Source organism: Argopecten irradians, chromosome 1, assembly GCF_041381155.1.
Source record: "Argopecten irradians isolate NY chromosome 1, Ai_NY, whole genome shotgun sequence".
NCBI classification, from domain to species: domain Eukaryota; kingdom Metazoa; phylum Mollusca; class Bivalvia; order Pectinida; family Pectinidae; genus Argopecten; species Argopecten irradians.
The window spans coordinates 12818352-12840210 of record NC_091134.1 but is presented as its reverse complement, the minus strand read 5'-3'; the positions used below and the strand labels follow the sequence as shown (position 1 = coordinate 12840210).

Genomic DNA, 21859 nt, shown 5'->3' with positions numbered 1-21859 from the left:
TCAACGCTCGATTTGATTGGCTTGAAATATTTCACCTGGCTAATCAACGACTAGCTTTCAAATAAGATTTGGCGCTTGATCATGTGATGTTCAAAATGGCAGATGTCTGAAATGCCTACAACAATGTTTGTAAATTGTTACCATTGCAGTATTGCATTGTTTACAAAATAGTGTTGCGTAATTTTTAAGAATGGTTAAAGTTTACAAATGCCATAATTTTAAATCCCAAAGCGTTGTACCAGTTGACGGGGAACCGGTGGCAGTATTTTCATCAAAACAGCGAGTTTTTGTAGCAACTCAACAATGCGTCATCGAGGTTTTTGTACTCGACGAAAACGATCCTTCTGGGTCGAAATATGTAAAGTCAAACTCGTTTTCGACGGAGGCACCCATTGAACAGTTGTTGTATAACGAAACAGGTATTCATTTAATGCATAAAACCGATGCACTATAATGCAATACAATGTAAAAGACCTTTATTCATTGTGGAGGTTAAATGCATGTAACGTTTTGATTTAACAACATGATTAAATGAATGTAAGCTACAGTAGCACTAGTTAAAAAGATGGCAGAGACCAAAACATCCCCATATAGAACATGGATAAAACCCAATGTTGCAAGTAGTTACCTGAGGTTGTGCATTGTACCATTTATAACGTAATCCCCCACACAGACAATGGGCACTACCCAATTGCAAATACAGATTTACCTGAAATTCTACCTGTATGGGCTATATATCTTATTCTACACAGTATGCAGTGCTGTTTTTAAGTATATAAGCATACTGCATGTATAATTGCAGGTTGTAGGCCTATATATAGCTACTTGCATCTTCATTTGAATTGGTAGTGGTGCAATTTGATTGCACAGTTCATCACTTAAGATGTATGTGTACATTGTATGTTATGGACCTGTAAATATAAATATATAACTAGGTATTTGAGTGCTCGCACAAATATCCACTTATTTGAATCAGTTGAATTGATCGAGGCTATATAGTTAAATTTCAAAAGGTCAGGACCATATTATAGGAAAAGTTTCAATGGAATGCAATTAATTAATACATAAACTCATACTGATTTGCAGTAGGGGTGTCATTAGCATATTTCTAAATCTGTATGTGGTTTTTGATTTATCTGAAGCTTTAGAACATGCAAATTATATGTAACTACATTAAATATTGTAAAATAAATTGTTTTTTTTTTTCCATGTTGTAAAATACATTAATGTTTTGCATTGATTATTCTGTTTTTCTGTTTATAAGGCTGCTATGTTGCAACTGTCGAATGCAAGGTGTCCAGGAGACAGAAATTTTATTCAGTGAAAATTTATCTGAACTGGGATGTTTGCACTGAAGATAGTCGCCCAATAGCACATGTTCGTCTAGCTGGTGGAAATTATAACATGAAACCATCTAACAACAAAAGCAGTTGGATGGATGTAATCGACATTCCTTGTAAACAAGAGGTTTCTTGTATATCAACATGTGACAGAAGTGGTAATCTTGCTATCGCATCAGAGGAAGTGATATTTCTTTACCATCTTGTGGAGAAAACAGTGCCAAATTCGAACAATACATTTCTAGATGTTGTACTTTTCATTCAGTTAGACTGGAGCTTTTCTGTGAATCAGGTTTCATTGTGTGAGGACTTTGTAGGAGTATTATCAGATAAAGAAATTCAAGTCACACGTATATTGTATTCAGATAAGTCGTTCGGACGGTTCACAATTGACGAGACTGAAACTAATAGAACATTGAGAAGTGTCAGTACCGATAGCTTTCGAATAGCAAACAGAAAGACGTCATCGTCGATAATAGATCCTGCCTTTTCTAGTGGAAAAGATTCATCTGTAGTCAGTCAGTTTTCAAATGTAGGATCCAGAAGTTCATCAACACCAAGTCCAGCTCTTTCCAACTCCTCACTTACAAAGTCTATCACAGATTCATTTAGCTGTATTTTAGATGATGAAAATTTTGTTCAGTGGAAGTTTGAAGATACAGATTTACCCAAAAATGATTGTTCAGGTGAGAAGCATTTGCTAGTTAGAAGTGTTTATGAATAGACTACGTATATATTTACCTACTTAATTATATAATTATTAATTGACAGTTTGTGTATTCTTTGAAGATTTTGAAAATATTCAAGATGGTTGCTTTGTACAATAAAACGGTTTCACAATATTTTAATATTGTTAAGAAGTTAAAACTATCTAGATGAATTAATTTAACAGATATGTATTTGGGAAGCAACAGGTGAGTGCTTTTAATTTTAAATATGCATTCATTTATGATAAGTATATTAGAATCCTCATAGATGACAAAGCATGGCATTTCTTTGGTTCAACTACTGCTTTCTTTTTCATTTTGAAAGTAACACTAATAGCTAGGCTTTTGTCAAAAAAAAAAAAAAAAACAGCATGTTGAATCAAAACGAAATTTTTTCAACATGTGATAACGGTTCAATTGCTATTTACATTGTAAACATGAATGCGTAAATCTTTTATCTTGAATCTTTGTAACCTAATGACTATTGTTAGATCCATTGGTAGCAATATGCATGCTATCTGGAGGCTAATTTAAAACCTGGACGAGGCTCTTAGTGTAGGACATCTATATCTTCGCCATGTTCTTTGAAGTTCAGATATAGAATTATTGTATGATATTATAGAGAGAATTGTCATGTACTTGGAAGAACATATGATATATTTTCAGGTAATAGAAGAAGAGAGCTGTTCCGTGATAGTAAAACTGTTCACCTGAAGGGACTTCAGGATTTGTCGTGTCGGGATCTTCTACTGGCAGACCCTCCAAAAGTCAAAGACTTGAGAGGTATAATTGTATTCTAATATTCAAAACAAAATACATTCCCTGTTCCTGAGATGTTTGGTAAGAACCCACCCCCACTCCCCCCTAAAAAAAAAGAAAAAAGAAAAACATAAGAAAATATTGTGAATTCATCATCACATCATCAGAGATCCACAGTTGATTGCAAGCACTTCAATTGTAGCATAGCATAATGCAATCTACAATGGGTTTCAGATGATGTTGTGTGAATTCAATAGGCCGGGCTTACTAACGCAATACTATTATTCTAAACACTTATCTACCACATACGATCAAATCGCGTTAAAACTCAAAGTTGATAAACAACCATGGTAAAATTTTCTAGTTTTAAAGATGCTCCATCGACGACAGAGCTTAAATGATATTCATCATTTGAACAATAATTGGTGTTTAATCGTGTAAATATATGCCTAATTAACACAAAAATTACATAAAATAATTTATTTTGCCTTTGGTGCATGCGCAATCATTACTTCATTCTATTTAAGACATATTGCCACAGATTTTTTTCGGGATGCAATTAATTATTTTTCATATTGTTAACTTAAAGTAAAATCAGAAGCTCAAACTTTTCAATGGTGGTAATGGTGTAAAGTCAGTAACTTTTGCAACTGAAGAAAAATACTAAATTGTCTGTTCCTGGTTTTGATAGCGAAAAAATACCATTTGTCAGCGGTGGAGCATCTTTAAGAATATTTTTGAGTTAAGTTAATTACTTAAATAGTGAAATATTTGTTTTGGTTTTACAAAATTATTCGAATATAAAGTTCAAATCATAAAATATTTGCATATATTTTAGCTGCATATTTCAAATTCTCTCCCATAAGTCTTAAGGGATATACCCTTTCATTATTTGAAGATTGGGGTATTGACGTTTTAAGCTACAGAGGATAGGTAATTGACAACAAATTAAATCCACATTGCTAGTGTTACATTCAATTTGATTTTAACAGCTAACTTTAAAGGTAAGCCTTGTATTGTAATCAGTGTAGCTGAATATGAAGTCTTAGCTTTGTCTTGTTTCTAAAAGAAACATTTTAGGTAGATGTGCTTTTGGGCTAGCTTGGTATTCAATCTGATTAAAATGCAAATCCTTAATGACAACCACTAGTACCCCATTCAATAGAGAATCTGACAACATTGGCCATAAGGGGTCATGTTTGGATGACCTTTAATTTTATACCAACTATAGTTCAGATCAAATGCATATTCAATTCTTTGCTACATCAATTAAAAACGTCGTTTCATCCCAGTATACGTTATTCATTTAGCATATTGGGCGAGATGATTACATACACAAAAATAATTCTGACAGCTTTTTCAAACAATTTTGTCCCCTGAAATTCACCTTCAAGATTCTGGAAGCAGCAATTTGATTTGCCATTTCCTAAGGTCGCCAGAACATGACCCCTAATGGTATGTCAGATCCTCTTACATACATGTATCAAACGTGGTGATAAATTAGGATCTGTGTTTTAATGAGATTGCTTGCATGATACTTCAGTTAATCAGATTTATGTTCTGCAAATGCATGCATGTGATAAATTATGCTATCTACACTTTGTTTCTTTTCTAAGTGGGAATGTCTATGATTCAAACATATGTAAAATCAAAAACTATTTCTTCTTTATTTCGTGTTTTGCATGTTTGCATCATTAATGATAATGCTTTTGAAGGCTTTTAGGTAACGTTGTAGATGACAATGTATATTTAATAGCATGTACATGTACCATTTTAAGCATGTCTCCATTTACTCTACTAAGAGCTTTTGCATGAAAACAATATTTACAGTTACCATAATGAGCTAAAAACGGTATAAAGCTAGTATATTAATAATCCGAAATAAAAGGCCAAAATAAATTCATATATATTCAATATATATTCCGACACCATAGAGCCTTCTTCAGTCCAGAATCACTTATCAAGTTTTTGTCAGATGCTTTCACTGTTTTTCTTTTTTTTTTAATTTGAATTTTACTAATATTAATTCCTTTCATTAGTTTTGAATGTTTATCAACCAAAACTTAATAAATCATTATGACATATTATTCACCAAGATAAACAAAATGATTAATAGAAATGAAATCATTTAAAAAAGAGGTGTTTGCAGAACCTTTTGAATGGTAGTAAGGTTGCCAAATTTTCTGATGATTAATGTAAGATACATGCAATTATATATCGTTTCTGGATCTCTGTGTTTAATTTTTTTTTGCTAATTTTGTAGGAGGTGGTCACATTACTTTTGGAGATGTAAAAGTTGAGACGGTTCTGTATAAACGGTGGAACATCCAAGATATTGACGGTGGCTGGCGTCACATACAGATGGTACCCACATACCTGGCTAGTAAGTTGTCCTATTTACAATTCTTTTTGTGCACTTGCTTACTGTAAATACATTAATTTGCATGTATACAATGTTTTGCATCTTCGTTATTTCCAACATACATGTATTCATGAATATGCATATCGATTCATGACTAAAGGTTTTTGCTGACAATTGTATATTTATACAATTTTTCACAAAGCAATTAAACACTTTCAAGAAAAATTGCTCGAAAATTTGTATCCAGTGAAAAATAAATTTCTTTTATTTTTATATAAACAGCAAAATACCATGTTATGTATGTTTATCATTAAGTAATCCTTTTGATTCTTTCATGCAGTTTTTATTATTTTTAGAAAATGAGCGGTTCAGTGTTGTGGACCGACTTGGGACAATTCCCGTTCACTCGTCTAGTTTCAGTGACCTACTGGGCATGTCTGTTCTGATCAGTGGTGACAGCTCTGGCTTCCTGTACAGTCTGTGGCCCCACAGCATGCTCCTTTCTGAGTACAAGTACACTATGCCAGCCAAACAGGTACTATATGTAGACTGGCCAACAGACCCTAAGTTGTTGATAAAGCTAGGCAGATTATCTCCCCCTACGTGTAGCTTGAAACTTAGGAATCAGACATGTGATAGATTATCTCCCCTACATGTAGTTTGAAACTTAGGAATCAGACATGTAGAAGAGACAAAAATAATCAAACCAAATTTTAGTGATGTTTTCAATATAGTAGAGACTGGTGGCCAGTCTAGATCTACTTTACATGTTCTACAGTCATGTAATGGAGTGTGTATACTAACTAGACTGGCTACCAGTCTACCGAATATTGATTTTGTCATTTAAATTTTGCTGCTTTTTTTTTTTTTAAAAGTCATAACTGATTCTATTTCTAAACTAAGGGGAGATAATTTAGTTATACAAATTATGTTGACAAATTCTTATCAACAATATGTTTGTTGGCCATGCGGTCCAGGCTTCAGGATCATGAAACAATCTCAGCTTCTGTTAAGACTTTTTGTAACATCATCTATGATTAGCTATGTCTAAACTTAAGGCAGTTTTGTACTTAGATTGTTCCATGATCCTAAGGCCAGATGTTCAGTTTTTTCTTCAATTCTTTGTCTGATTTCCTTATAATGTGAAATAGAATATGTTTGTATGTGTGTTTAAGATTGGAAATAATTGTATACATGTACTTAAATCATTACAGTAGGTACTATGAAAAATGCAAAAATATGTCACTACTACTGAAACACTAGTTAACAAAATGTTTATCAGATTTTGAAAAATACTTTCCTGTGCAAAATTAACTTCGAAAATAAAAATTGGTTTGAAGTTTTTTTTCTTTTTAAAGATTTCCAAAATTTTAAAATTATGAAACAATAAGCAGATTTGATTGAAATGCATGCATATTGAATGATAATGGTAAATTTCTTTCCCTACAGATTTGGGCTGAAGGAGAGCTGATATATGTACTAACAGAGAAGGGGTTAGAGATTTATACCTGTCGAGCTTCAGCAGCAGCCGTGTTCAGTATGGAGGATTACGCCTCGCCTGTAAAAGTAGGTACCTTATTTATTTATTAAGTCATTTTTAAGATTTTGAAGTCTTGATGACGTTGTGTTAAACAGTCTTATTGGAAAATCATTAAAAGCCAGTACAATGATTGAAGTATGGAAGTATACTGTACATATGATTCTTTCTACTGGTGAAATGTTTTGCATATTAGGAAAGGTTTACAAAAAATACTTATCTGCAAACATTAGAATCGTAATAATTATTTCCTGCAAGTCCACTTAATTTCATCTAGTACATAAGTTGATAGAAATATTCAGATGAATTCTATATTACCTCCCCTTAATTTAAGACTCTTACTCTGAACAGGGTTATTCATAGTTTTGCAGATGTGAAATTTCCTTATATCAATGAGATATTTTAGATGTTTGCAGATTCTCAACAGTTGTGTTACATCCCATCAACATTTATCTAATAACATCACAGCAAACAATAAAATGTCATTACAACAATGGCTGTTCAATCATGCTTACCAGCCTTGCCTTTCATTGCCCTGATATGTCATTACTAGATACACTGTTATAAATAGGGTAATAAAGGAAATACTCTTTCATAATTATGTGGATATGAAGGATAGGGATATTCTACCCAAGGGTCAATAAATGTAGTAAGACGCGAGGCTTGTCGAGGTTTTTGCAACATTTTGTGATCCCGAGGGTAGAATATCCCTATCCTTCATATCCACTTATGAAAGAGTATTTTTCTTTCATACCTCGACGTTTTATTGCAATTGTACAACTATAATATTCTGCCATTTTGAAATAAATTCGAAGAAATCCATGTCTGAAAGTCAATTTTTCATACATGAAAAATTACGTGACATTTTTAACAAAAAATCCATTGTTTGCATCTTTTATAGTAAATTAAAACCAGTCAAGTTTGTGAAAAAAATGTTGAAATTTTACCGAGGAAATAAAAATTTGTGTTGACGCCGTGACATCACGAGGCTTTATTGCATGGATAGCCATGCAATACAGCCTCAGGTGACATGAGTGTATTGCCCTAGACCAGCCAGTATTACACCCGTAGGTATGAAAGAAATATATTTACATCCTTGTTTGTTTAAGACAGGCAATCTCATCCCTCAGGGTAAGGTACATCCTTGGGATACCAATTAAACCCACGAAAGGTCTTGTGCTGTTTGACAACTTTAAAATTAAATTTGGATGTTCACCTGTCTTACCACAAACTCACAAAGTTGTAGAAAGGTTATTATTCCTCTCCTGTATATTTACTTTTAATTTCTTTTATGTTAAAGGTATTTCCTTCCATCAAGCGAGAGGTGTGTCTGTGTGGTATTCACCCGTTTATTGGACCTAAAAAGGTGACCGTCTCGGAGAACCATGTCATTCTCCTCGCCATGGTCGATAGTGGTAACAAGTCAGTATTTTATCTTTTTGTCTTTGTACTCAGGAAATTGGAGGCCAAATAGTGTTAGCAATGTCTGCCTTGTACTACCCTGTTCCAATATATGGAGCTTAAGGCTAATTGAATTGATTGATGTTTGTTATGATATTCTTTGATTCTGTTTCATCTAAACAAGATGTACAAACTTTACCTTTTTTTTAAATATTATTATCATTTTAAATCAATGAAGAGGTTTCCATACTTTCAATATGATGTAAACTTTAATTGGTTTTCTCAAAGGAAAATTAAGATGCCTACCACATATGTTAGATTTGTTATGTAACTACCTATGTACACTGTACTTGTATGACTCTTAGTATTGCCAACCTCTGATGAGGTCAAATCGGGTGATCACCCTTGAAAAAACGGGTGAAAGGGTCAAAACAAGGGTCATGTGCGAAACAACATTTTAGTATAATTTTTAACACTTTTTAAAAGCCTTAAATATGCATATATTTATTATTTTCATATTGTTATTCAATAATACTTATGATGTTTTTTTGTAATAATATAATTAATATCTGATAATTAATAAAATCATATTACTAAAAAATATTTAAAATGATATTTAATAAAATCCGGATGTTTTGTTCTACACGTGTCCGGTTTCATTGTTATCTTTGACTAAACAAAATGGCGACCATTATGATTGGCTTGCCTGCCTACTGCAACAGGACACCGTTCATGTTGACTTTGTTTTATTCATGTGAGTAAATCTTTGTCTGAGATCACAAGTGTTTGTGCTTCTAAAGAATTTTGAAGATATCATTTCTGATTTTGAACAGTATTAATTGGCCATGTCCAATTTTGCCAGCTGGCTCTGGCCAAAAACGATAATGGACATCGTGATGCATGACTGAATAGAGTAATTGCTACAATTTCACACCTTTATTAAGGTTTGTGTAAACACAAACATAGCTACCTGCATTATACAAGGGCCTGATATGAGTCTTAAGCCCTGAGATATAATTAAAATTGCGCTAATGGCTTGATCTGTACTTTGGTCCTAGTGCTGAAAATCGGGTTATTTGATGACCCGCCAGGTCAATCGGGTTATGCATTCTAAAAAGTCTAAAAAACGGGTCAACCCGGGGAAATCGGGTATGTACACTGTACTTGTATGACTCTTATAATCCACCAAAGCTAATTGATCATTCTGAAGACCATGGCTTAATATTTGTTGTTTCAAATCTCAGACAGAATGACTACCTCTGGAGTCTGTATGCTCTGAAGAAGTATTCCCATGGGGAGTTTTATAAGGAAATGGTAAGATTTTCTAGTGAAATATCATTTAATAAATAAATCATAATCATAATAGATTTTTTCTCCCACACAAATTCTTTTTTTTTTTTTTTTAATTTAAAAATTAATCTTGAACAAGTTCCCTATCATTTTCTTACCTCAAAATGCTCTTTGCTCCTAGTTGGGTTTTTTTTTAAACTATATTTGACACTCATAAAAAATCCTCGTTATGATTAATACATGTTATTACTGATGTGATCAAGACATCAGATGTCATAGTAATTTTGAATTTAACGTTTTCTGCAATGAAAACATTTATTATTCTATTGATGTAAAACATGCTATTTTTTACCCGATATTATAGATTGCCTTTGGGTCCCGCTACCAGCAGAAGAATCCAGACACATACATCAGTCTGTTGGAGGAAGGTCACATGATCCTCCGTAGTACCATGGTAACAGTTGTTCCTAGTGACATGTCACATGACTCTGACTTACTCCAGGAGTCTGCTGCTTTGCTGGGAGAGTTCTACTCCATGTACGTAATTATTAGTCAAGGTCACTGAGGTCATATGACCTGGCCCTGTTTTCTTCAAACAAACTGAAGTAAAAAAAAAATGTCTTAATTAAGCTGTACTTTTGTTTAGAGAAATCATAGCCCGACACATGTGATATTTACAACTTCTTCTATATAACTATGAGCCTGGAGGCCTAATGCTTGGTATCTTTTGTTCTGGCATGATGGCCAAACTGGTTAGTTTGTTTAGAATAAATGACTTTGACATGAGTTTTTTTCAGATCGCACATTATCATTAGGGCAACAGACATAAATATAATGCATCCTTGTTTAGACAATTATATATGTAACCTTGAAAATAGGATGTTTATAAAATATTTTTTTAGGTAAACAAAATCACTCCAGCGTTGATAAGCCTTTGTGCCATATAGATAGGTTCATGATGAGTTTGTCAAAGATTTCAGGTCCAAACAGTTAATTTTCTATTTACCAAAATCGTTTCAATCTATTTTCTCTATAATTATGTTATCATTTAATGTGTACCATGATAAAAACTTTCTGCTTTTTATATTTTAGGCCAGGAAACTCCCAGTGGCACTTAGGTTTACCATACTATTTGATGTCTGGTCTGACTCTGTCATATGTAGTAAGACAAGCACTTCAGTATAAACAGCACACCAAAAGTGTAAGTTTTACAGTATAAACAGCACACCAAAAGTGTAAGTTTTACAGTATAAACAGCACACCAAAAGTGTAAGTTTTACAGTATAAACAGCACACCAAAAGTGTAAGTTTTACAGTATAAACAGCACACCAAAAGTGTAAGTTTTACAGTATAAACAGCACACCAAAAGTGTAAGTTTTACAGTATAAACAGCACACCAAAAGTGTAAGTTTTACAGTATAAACAGCACACCAAAAGTGCAAGTTTTACAGTATAAACAGCACACCAAAAGTGTAAGTTTTACAGTATAAACAGCACACCAAAAGTGTAAGTTTTACAGTATAAACAGCACACCAAAAGTGTAAGTTTTACAGTATAAACAGCACACCAAAAGTGTAAGTTTTACAGTATAAACAGCACACCAAAAGTGTAAGTTTTACAGTATAAACAGCACACCAAAAGTGTAAGTTAACAGTATAAACAGCACACCAAAAGTGTAAGTTAACAGTATAAACAGCAGCACACCAAAAGTGTGCAAGTTTTACAGTATAAACAGCACGCCAAAAGTGTACGTTAACAGTATAAACAGCACACCAAAATTTTAGGTTGAACAAAATGAAAATCTCTCCAGATTCACTAGTGAGTTACACATTAGTTTATAATTCACTTAATATCTTTGGATATTTTGTGAATTATGTGATAAAAGTGGTTCATAATTTAAAAAAAAAATTGAAGCTATCATTTTAGATTTATTTATCATCCGTTTAAAATGATTTCTTTCTCTATTCCAGACTTTGGCGTACAGCTATGGACAAGGTTTCCTGTACTACCTAAACTATGTCCTTTTCCAAGATGATGAACCATTCCAACTAAAAGAGGTTTGAACTGAACATTTTATAGCATGAAAACGTTCAATATTTACATCTGAGTGTGACAGTAAAATTTTTAATCCCATGGTTTACAAACCCTGAGCTGTGTGAAGAGTTACAGGATCAAGAATATCACCTTAAGGATTAATGGTTTCACAGTCATGCCATTAGAACAGAGATGGGAACATCCCCACTACAACAGTAGATTTGTGATATATGTAATTCTATTCAATACTCCCATTAAAATTCATAATAGACTATTCCAGTCTTGGAATATTACAAGAAGAGATGAAAACATGACTTTAGGTAAATGAAGTCACCACTGGTGCCAGTCTGAAATATCTGATATACCATAGTGGTCATGCAGCTGAAAAGGGACAAATATTTTCAAATTTTTAAAGTTAAATCTTTTACCATTGAATTATTGCCATAATATCCTTTTATTGTTGCCAAAGCATCTTCATTTGGTTTGTACTATGTGCGGTCTGTCAAACTCAAGGGGTTGATCAGATATTTTATACACTAGGTTTAGAAAGGAAAACTTGACAAAGAAATGAATCACAGATGCTAGAAGAAAATAAAATAGAATATTTCGTTGCTGTCTATAGGAGGAAGGAGATATGGTGTTAGAGGTGTGTGCTGAAGCAATGGCCGACAAGCTGTCGCGGATCATCCTCTTCTCTCGTCTTCAGACCTACACACAAGGTACAATACACCCTAGCTTAATTTGTACCCCACCCCCACCCCTCCCAATATAGAATGTGACAGTACATTCTGAAAGTCCATCCATAATTCAAGATATAAGTTAGTACCCTAGCTACCTTTTCAGATTTCAAAACTCAATCACACTTTGATTATTCTATAAGTGCACTCAAATAACTTATCATTTGAACTCATTCAAGTACATTAAACTCTAGAATAGACACTTTTTCTCTTAAAAGACTTAATGGGTTGTAATACCTTTTGTCCATTATTTTTGTTCGGTTTCAATAAAATATATTTTCATTCATTATTAGTGTTTGTTTTTTCAGAAGGCTTTGCTTAGGGATGAACACTTATTTTAAGAAATAATACTCTTTGATATTTACTTTCAGAGAAGACCCTCAACCTTCTAAAGCATGCCTTACATCAGAAATACAAACCAGATGAAGCTCGGAGGTTAGTGTCAAAAAAATGTTCAGAAGCATTCATGAAGTACATCATTACTTTAACTATAAAAAGGATGGATACAAGTTTGCAGAACAAGTTTCCTAAAAGACTTTTTACATAGTAAATTATTATTGTATCATTTATCTTTATTTTGAGATAATTTTATAATGGAAACACAAGTATTGACCACAAATAAGACACACACCCCTGTGTATTCACGTACTGGTAATTTCACAAATTTCTAGAATTTGGGGGATTGTCTTCAAATTACATGTTTTAATATTATTATTTATTTTTTCTGTTCCATTACTTAGTACAGATATCATCAAGTTCTTGTAGGTATAAAACTGTATTTACCATTTCTTGTTTGCAGTGGTACAGATATGCTAGCATTGTCATTGCTTCACCTAAAGTCATGTGACCCAGAGTCGGCCCGATTGGCTTTGGCCACTGTCAGCCAGGTAATGGGAAATTGTATGGTACATAAACATTGTATTCCTCTTCTTAATCATGATAGTAATTAAAAAAAACGGAAACCTATATATAGATAGGCTCTATATCCATGCTGGTCCTAATTTTATTCGAAAATAACATGCTGTACTCAAATGTATTAAATTCTTTATTTTTTGCCGCCAGATGGAGCTACAGCAGTTTTGTGTCAATCATCACCAGCTGCTCCACGAGGATTTTCAACAGTTATCTCCCCTTTCTCAGGTAATTATTACTTCCCCTTCCATTTTTCTCGTGCAATATTAATGTCTTGATATATATTGTGACTCTGTTCTCAGCTCTTTCCGTATAGTAAATGTATTTTTAGAGCAGGTGAAAGATATTACACCATTTATTTGTGCAAGAATTTTGTCGAAAATTCTTTGACCCTAAAAATAAGGCATGATATCCAAATGCCTACTCATCAGAAACCAGTTATTGTTATCTAGCATCTCCTGATATGACGTGTTCTGATCAAAAATTCATCTGATTTGTATAACAGCTGATGAGAAGACATTGTCCAGAGGTGCTTATCCAATGTCTAATAGCACTGCATGACATTGGTACAATTCCCCTGGACCTGGCCATCAAACTATTACAGGTAAAATAGAATTGACTATTTTTTCAATCTCTCACCAACGAGATTGATTTGTTATTGATCATCTGTTGTTAAATACTGTTCAAAACCAATTAAATCTGATAATGAGTTGACTCTCTTACAGAAAGATCTAAATACCACTAAATCTTAAAGGCCCACTACCTTTCCGAAACGGCTTTTAATTTTTATAATGGGAATGTAAAACAAGATCGATAATTTTGTAGAGTCTTAACAATTATTAACTTACCGTTAATACTACATTTATCATCACATTCTGAACGATTTGATTAAAATAAATAAAATGTTTATTTTCATAACGCGGGTCGTATTATGTTTCCCGCCGTCGTCCTAAATACCGCGCGGTAGTTGACTATCACTGCGCCAGACGGCAAAACAGCGAATTGACTCTCCACTGTTTTCATATATTACGCAGGAAATCTTGCATATGTTTGGTGTCGTAACCTTATTTTAGGGCATCGGTATGCATTTTCTGATGTTATTAATGTTCTTTAAGAAACCTTTATATTTTGCTCCAGAAAGGTCTAAATACCACTAAATCTTAACAGCAAAGTTCTTTTATATGTAAAATGTAGAAAATCATTACATTTACCTGCTATTCAAACACTTACATGTACCGTAAGATCTAATAAGAGTTTTGTCTGTACAAATAAAATCCTGTAACATCTCCCAAACCATCTTCTACAAGTACCTATTCTAGCTTGTGCTAACCCTGGTCCCTGTATCTTTGCCTAGAATTACTCTTATGTTACCAAGAAATTCAGTTATACAGTTCTAAAAATCATTTGCCCCAGACATCAGGCAAGATGATTTTTAGAACCCTGAATTCTTCATTAAAGTTTAGACTGATACATTGTTTTTAGTTTACTAAAATTTACCATATTAGTGAAAGGTTTTGAAAGTTTTGAATTTGTATTTCATTTAAATTTTTTCAATTTCAGGGACCAAGTGGCTATGATGAAATTCATCAGAATGCACATCTCAAGGAATACCTGGAGCTCCTCATTGATGGTGAGAATTTTGGTTTGTTTCAATGATCAACATGTACTGTAATCAACCCAATGAACACCCAGGGCAGTTAAAAATTGAAAAAAAGAAGGGGTGCTTAATATGACCAAGTTTGAGCTGACATTTTACACAGTTATTGCACTGAGTAATTACAAAAGATGTCAAATAGAGACATATTTCAGTATTTTATAATTTTCAGTTTGTATATAAGTTAGTGTAAGTGAAATTAGTGTAAGTGAAATTGAGGTCTCAAAAAGGGGAAGGGCACCTATAGGGACGGGTAGGCTTATTGGGTCAAATACAATTTTTTTTAGTCAGTGAAAGTGAAATTGAGGCCTTTAAAGGGGGAACGGACGGGTGGGCTTATTGGGTTAAATAAGGTTGTGAAGAGACCATCCAGTGCTTTACATTGAGTCTGTTCTTGAACATGGACGTATTACCCATGTGTAAGAATAAGGCTTGCTGAGTGCTGACTAAACAAATAACCACTATATATGATAGGAGTTTATTGGATCATAAATGTATATCGGAACCAATGAAGACAAAAATTTGATACAAGTCTTGAACCACTATTAAATTAAATGTAACCAGAAATAATCATATTCATGCTAAATAACTGTATACCTTAAAATTTCCATTTCAGATGAGCAAAGAAAATATGTGTTCGAAGATGCTGTGGTGAGTAATATGAAAATCTATTTAGTTGGGAAAAATTTCATACAGATTTATCATCAGAAATAAAACTACATGTATCTAGATTAGATGCATCTCAATGTACTTGACAGACCTATATTTGATATTTCATTAATCTTCTTCTCAAACAACAAAATATCCTAATTTTTATCTTTGTTAACAATCTCCATTACAGATACTGCTGTGTGAGATCTACATCAAGTGTCTGGTCCAGTGGCGTCCACCTACAGCATCTCTATCGGTCAGTCTGGGCAGCTCGGCTATAGGTCATCTGGTCAGTATCTTCAATCGACGTCTAACGTGGATCGCATTCTTGTGGTCATTCTTGAACAATAATCTGCAGTCTTTAATGTTGATTATATTTTTTGAATTACTAACTAGTTTGCTAAAAAAAAAAAGGTTAGGTGACAAAGAATGTGCCTTTTGCATAGATAAGTAACAAAGGGGTCAAAATGACTAAAATATCTTAAACCTAATACTTGACTTTAAGATAAGTTAGAATTATATCAATTTTTTCAAAATTAGACTTGTAATTCCACTATACTATGATGCAAGATCAAAGAACTTCCCGTTCTGGGTCACCTCTGCATGACACCTGTGGTAAGCCAATCAGTGTCTTGCCTTCTAAATCTTTGGTGTAGTTGATTCTCTCAGAAGTATAAAAGGTTAACAATATATCCCGAGATGTTCCGATTCTAGGCCAGGGGTCATGCAGAGGTGACCCTGGACGAGAAGTTTTTAGATCATGTGTTGGAACATATCATAGAACATTGTAATGGAGCGGAATAACAAGTCTAATTAGATTTGAATTATATAGTCTTCATTGATGGCAGGGTCATAAAAAATGACAAATTTTTAACAGATTATATCTAAAACTTCCAGCCTAGAGGAGACGGTCACTTCGGTCAGAGGTATGTGTGGCTTGACCACATCCCACCTCTCCAGGGTCCAAAGTCTACCAGACAGCCTTGTCAGTATATCATGACGACCAATCCGACATCGGCCCGTCGCAGTGGCGGGACACCGAGTACACATGTCAAGGCCAATACCATGTGCTCCTGCTTCAGATGTCGAGAAGACTTACTTAAATTACAGGTTGGTGAGACATTGAAGATTCATTTACTGTATTTTCAGGCTTCGTCAGCTATCAAAATTGCTGATTACATATTCACTGTAATTTTACATTAAGTATTTTGTATGGCTATTATTGGCATTAAGCTACTATCATCATTCACTTACGCTATAACTTGATATTGCAATTAGCATGCATGGGTAAACATTTTGCTATGTTATTAATTTCACTTGTTCACTTTTTGCGACATAGTTTCATACCCATGTACCAAATATTTTATACATGCAAGGGAATCCGTGGGAAATTTTCGCCCAAGGCGTCCCTCGCACAATTAGTGTTAATTTCCCCCTTTCATTCATTTCCATGTTATCAGTATTCTATATTTGCATATTACAGAGTTATCTGCCCTTGCGGGTAGGTATTGATTGTGACGTCATGTGTTTGTGAGGGTGACAGCGTACTTTTCACATGAATTGTGCTCACTAAGTAACGATATAGCAATGGATACCTACAACAAGGGAGCTAACTCTGTATTATATAAAGATAGAATATAAAGCCAGCACAACAACATCCACCACTCGCCCTTTCTGGTTTCCACTTTCTACCTATCACAATGCTGAAAAAGTCCTGAATGTTATCAAAACTGATCATAAACTTTGCCATATTTCGATGCTTTCAAATATTTATTCCTATTTCCAGTCCGTTTTATGCTCCCACTTCACAACCTTGACCCTAGTAGAGAAGGTCGCGACCTTGCTTGAGGAGGGGATCCAAGGATACGACTCCCTATGGATCCTGTGTATGTTGAAAAAGGACCAAGACAAGGCTACAGAGGTGGTGATGGACAAATACCCAGCTATACTGGCTGATTATAGCATCTCTATCATGCAGAGAGACTTCACAAAGGTATGTAATGGCATAATAGGATCTTCTGTCCGTCCTTTATACATATAACCTGGCCACCAGACTCTTTTGATTATTAGATTTTTAAAAAGTTTAAAATAGCATATGCAGATCAGAGCTGTTGATTTATTTCCATTCTGTGAACCATCATATTTTTTCATTGGTACACTTAGCAGTTTCATGCCTAATGGTTTGCAAGTCATATGGTTTTACTGTACCTTTGCTTCAAAAATTTTTGTGGCAGTTAAGTTTAGCAGTTTCTTCACATTCGCAAAATACTTCAAATAAAATCACATTAGAAAATGGGTTGGTTACTGTAAATAGGCTGGCCACCAGACACGAAATATCAGGTTTTGATTATATGATTACACAATGAGAGCTTTCAGACTTTCCTTCACATAACTCTTTACAATATTTCCCGATTGAATTCCGCTACTAGTTTTTTTCTTCCCTTAGTTTTATACTCAGACATGTCGTATATGTATATATCTCAAATTTAAAGCTGTTTTTTGTATATAGTATTGTATGAGAAGAAAAGTTAGTTATTGGAAAATATTGACTTGTCAGTAGAAAAGATCCTTGACACAAAATCATTTTGTGAGTTTACATGAAGAAACAACACATATTTCTCAATGATATAAACTCACAATACTACTTTCTCATTCACATGAGCATTTAACCCTGTTTTGTTTAAAGATGAAGGTGAATGTAATAAACGTTCTGTTTCAGTGGAAAGTTTTCCTGGCAATGTTGATGGAGAAATTACAAGTCCAGGTAGAGAGCCCAGATCACAGAGAAAAGATCTATTTGGAGGTTGTGAAAGGTCAGTCTACTGTAAACCATTAATTTGGTAGAAATATTTTAGTTCATAATCATTTAAATGATTTTTACACAGAGTAAAATCATTGTAAGAATGGCCAGAAGAATAAGTTATTTGCATATTATTTGTAAAATGTTCAGTGGATTTTTTGACATAAAACTCACATGGAAAAAAAAACTAATACTAAAAGTATTTATCATTTTGTCAATGTCATCCTATATACCCGATATGTGTAACCCTGGTGGATACTAGCTACATTAAATGTAATTCTCAGCTACGGAGTATTTCTCTTTAGCTTTAATACTGGAGAGTTAGATAAGTAAGCCAGAGGTCCCAACTTTGATCCCTGATTAATTGAGACAGTGATTAAATAATTAAGATCCTCTAATTTGTGACATGTACAACCATAACAACAATGACAGACATTTAAAAATCCAAGATGGCGACTCACTAGATTGATGTTGTCGGGCGGGTTGTTTGCTAATAAGACCCCCCACATCACTTTTGACCTTGATCATTTTGTCTCTGGGTGAGGGGTCTTATTTGCAGTATTCATGGGTGTACAAGACATATGAAATAGAATTTGTTTAAATGGGTTATGAAAAAAAATTGAACGTGTTGATATATAATTAATGACAAGGGTTCATTTGTTTAACTTTCCTTCAACAGGTGTGTTTTCCTGGCTAGCTAATGAAATGGAACCGGAAGATTTCCTTAACCTTCTGCCTGGCAATGGAAATGTCATGTTTTTCCTACCCTACATAGGAACGTGTTACAAGAAACAACAGTCTCGTAGGCTTCTATCTAACATTGTAACAAAGGGAGAAAACCTGAAAAAAGTGGCTTCGTGAAGAATGGAAAAACTCTTGTTGATAATTCCGTCATTTTACTCAGTGGTAACTTATATGCTTTAATCATAGTGCATTAACCAGGGTTTTTCTCGCTGTGAAACAAAATCTTGACATTTATTTGAGTCATGATTAACAGATGTGATCATTCAAAAGTGATACAAAAACCTGATATTGAAAAGGTGCATGATGCTACACTTCCTCGATATTGCAGGGGTTACTATCACTGTCATTATATTCACCCATGGACTATGTCCTAGTGAAACTGAAGGCATTTCATAAGACAGAAACTGACCAATCAAAGGCCTAAAGATAGTGTTCTTTTATTATTTTGATGTACATCAAAGTGCAAAACTACCTGTGTCATATAAATTTGTCGCACATAGAGCCTTCAGGTTTGCTATGAAACAGACAAGATGGATGCTATATGCCAATGCAAACAGGAAGTTTATGAATAAGACCAAATAAGGTATGTGAAAAATGGGAAGGTGCAATACTGCAGTAATTTATGAAGTGTTCATGTAATATGCAAATTTACATTTAATAATTGGTAAGGAATATACTTATAAAGTATACCCTAGCAATACTTAATTATTGATATTTGACGTCAAATTATGTTTTTTGTTATATAGTATGACTTGTTAAAACTATACCTTAAACAGATTCCTATGTACTCCAGCATAAATGTATGACTTTTTTGTTCTTAATTTATAGTTATTCAAACCTGTATAATCCAGAAACCTGACTTTACAGGCCATGAATTCTGTTCCTTGTGACATTCGGTTTAGACATTTTAAACTGCATTTAATGTGTTTGTTGAGAGAAAAGTCTCATTGTTTGTTAAAGACTAGGTGTGACAGCTTGTAATAGTTTTCTTCCACTATATTTAAAGAAAAAGAACAGGGTAGTTTTATTAAGTGGACGGTACAGTATTATTGCAGCTTTGGTATACCTAGCTTATCAATCTGAACCCAACGAGACAAAACACATCTAAGCAAATGATTGTAGACTGTGATACAATAACTTATCTATAGCGTTATCGATTTAAAAACGAACATGTCCATATTAAATATAATTATATAAATGAACATTTAAAATGTTACAATTTTAATTGATTTTCTATTTTATTTACAATAAATCAGCATATCAGATATAGAAAATGAGTGTTTTGTTTACCTTCATGTATGAAATTATTGTGTTGATGGACCCTTAAGACTACTGTGTGACCCTGTATGACCTGATTGTGTTGATGGACCGTTAAGACTACTGTGTGACCCTGTATGACGTTATTGTGTTGATGGACTGTTAAGACTACTGTGTGACCCTGTATGACGTTATTGTGTTGATGGACTGTTAAGACTACTGTGTGACCCTGTATGACGTTATTGTGTTTATGGACCGTTAAGACTACTGTGTGACCCTGTATGACGTTATTGTGTTGATGGACCGTTAAGACTACTGTGTGACCCTGTATGACGTTATTGTGTTGATGGACCGTTAAGACAACTGTATGACCCTGTATGACGTTATTGTGTTGATGGACCGTTAAGACTTCTGTGTGACCCTGTATGACGTTATTGTGTTGATGGACCGTTAAGACTTCTGTGTGACCCTGTATGACGTTATTGTGTTGATGGACCGTTAAGACTACTGTGTGACCCTGTATGACGTTATTTTGTTGATGGACCGTTAAGACTACTGTGTGACCCTGTATGACGTTATTGTGTTGATGGACCGTTAAGACTACTGTGTGACCCTGTATGACGTTATTGTGTTTGATGGACCGTTAAGACTACTGTGTGACCCTGTATGACGTTATTGTGTTGATGGACCGTTAAGACTTCTGTGTGACCCTGTATGACGTTATTGTGTTGATGGACCGTTAAGACTACTGTGTGACCCTGTATGACGTTATTGTGTTGATGGACCGTTAAGACTTCTGTGTGACCCTGTATGACGTTATTGTGTTGATGGACCGTTAAGACTACTGTGTGACCCTGTATGACGTTATTGTGTTGATGGACCGTTAAGACTACTGTGTGACCCTGTATGACGTTATTGTGTTGATGGACCGTTAAGACTACTGTGTGACCCTGTATGACGTTATTGTGTTGATGGACCGTTAAGACTACTGTGTGACCCTGTATGACGTTATTGTGTTGATGGACCGTTAAGACTACTGTGTGACCCTGTATGACGTTATTGTGTTGATGGACCGTTAAGACTACTGTGTGACCCTGTATGACTGTGTTGTGTTGATGGACCGTTAAGACTACTGTGTGACCCTGTATGACGTTATTGTGTTGATGGACTGTTAAGACTACTGTGTGACCCTGTATGACGTTATTGTGTTGATGGACCGTTAAGACTACTGTGTGACCCTGTATGACATTATTGTGTTGATGGACCGTTAAGACTACTGTGTGACCCTGTATGACGTTATTGTGTTGATGGACTGTTAAGACTACTGTGTGACCCTGTATGACGTTATTGTGTTGATGGACCGTTAAGACTACTGTGTGACCCTGTATGACGTTATTGTGTTGATGGACCGTTAAGACTACTGTGTGACCCTGTATGACGTTATTGTGTTGATGGACCGTTAAGACTACTGTGTGACCCTGTATGACGTTATTGTGTTGATGGACCGTTAAGACTACTGTGTGACCCTGTATGACGTTATTGTGTTGATGGACCGTTAAGACTACTGTGTGACCCTGTATGACGTGTATTGTGTTGATGGACCGTTAAGACTACTGTGTGACCCTGTATGACGTTATTGTGTTGATGGACCGTTAAGACTACTGTGTGACCCT

At 34.3% G+C, this 21859-nt stretch overlaps 1 protein-coding gene across 2 annotated transcripts; it reads left to right on the top strand.

Annotated features, from left to right (window-relative positions):
• The first annotated feature begins 81 nt into the window (after window positions 1-81).
• Window positions 82-20764, top strand: LOC138318044 (BLOC-2 complex member HPS3-like). 2 transcript variants are annotated; one of them, XM_069260097.1, is made up of 24 exons: window positions 82-419; window positions 1265-2026; window positions 2714-2830; window positions 3799-3810; window positions 5070-5189; window positions 5525-5703; window positions 6618-6734; window positions 8006-8127; window positions 9351-9420; window positions 9761-9933; window positions 10489-10597; window positions 11368-11454; window positions 12054-12150; window positions 12540-12603; window positions 12968-13055; window positions 13231-13308; window positions 13586-13684; window positions 14641-14710; window positions 15351-15385; window positions 15576-15674; window positions 16283-16495; window positions 17172-17378; window positions 18105-18198; window positions 18865-20764. In XM_069260097.1, the coding sequence occupies exons 1-24, from the start codon at window positions 191-193 to the stop codon at window positions 19044-19046; spliced, it is 3423 nt and encodes a 1140-aa protein (XP_069116198.1). In that variant the 5' UTR covers window positions 82-190; the 3' UTR covers window positions 19047-20764. The 2 variants fall into 2 exon arrangements, with proteins under 2 accessions (XP_069116198.1, XP_069116206.1); XM_069260105.1 differs by lacking the exon at window positions 3799-3810.
• The last annotated feature ends 1095 nt before the right edge of the window (window positions 20765-21859 follow it).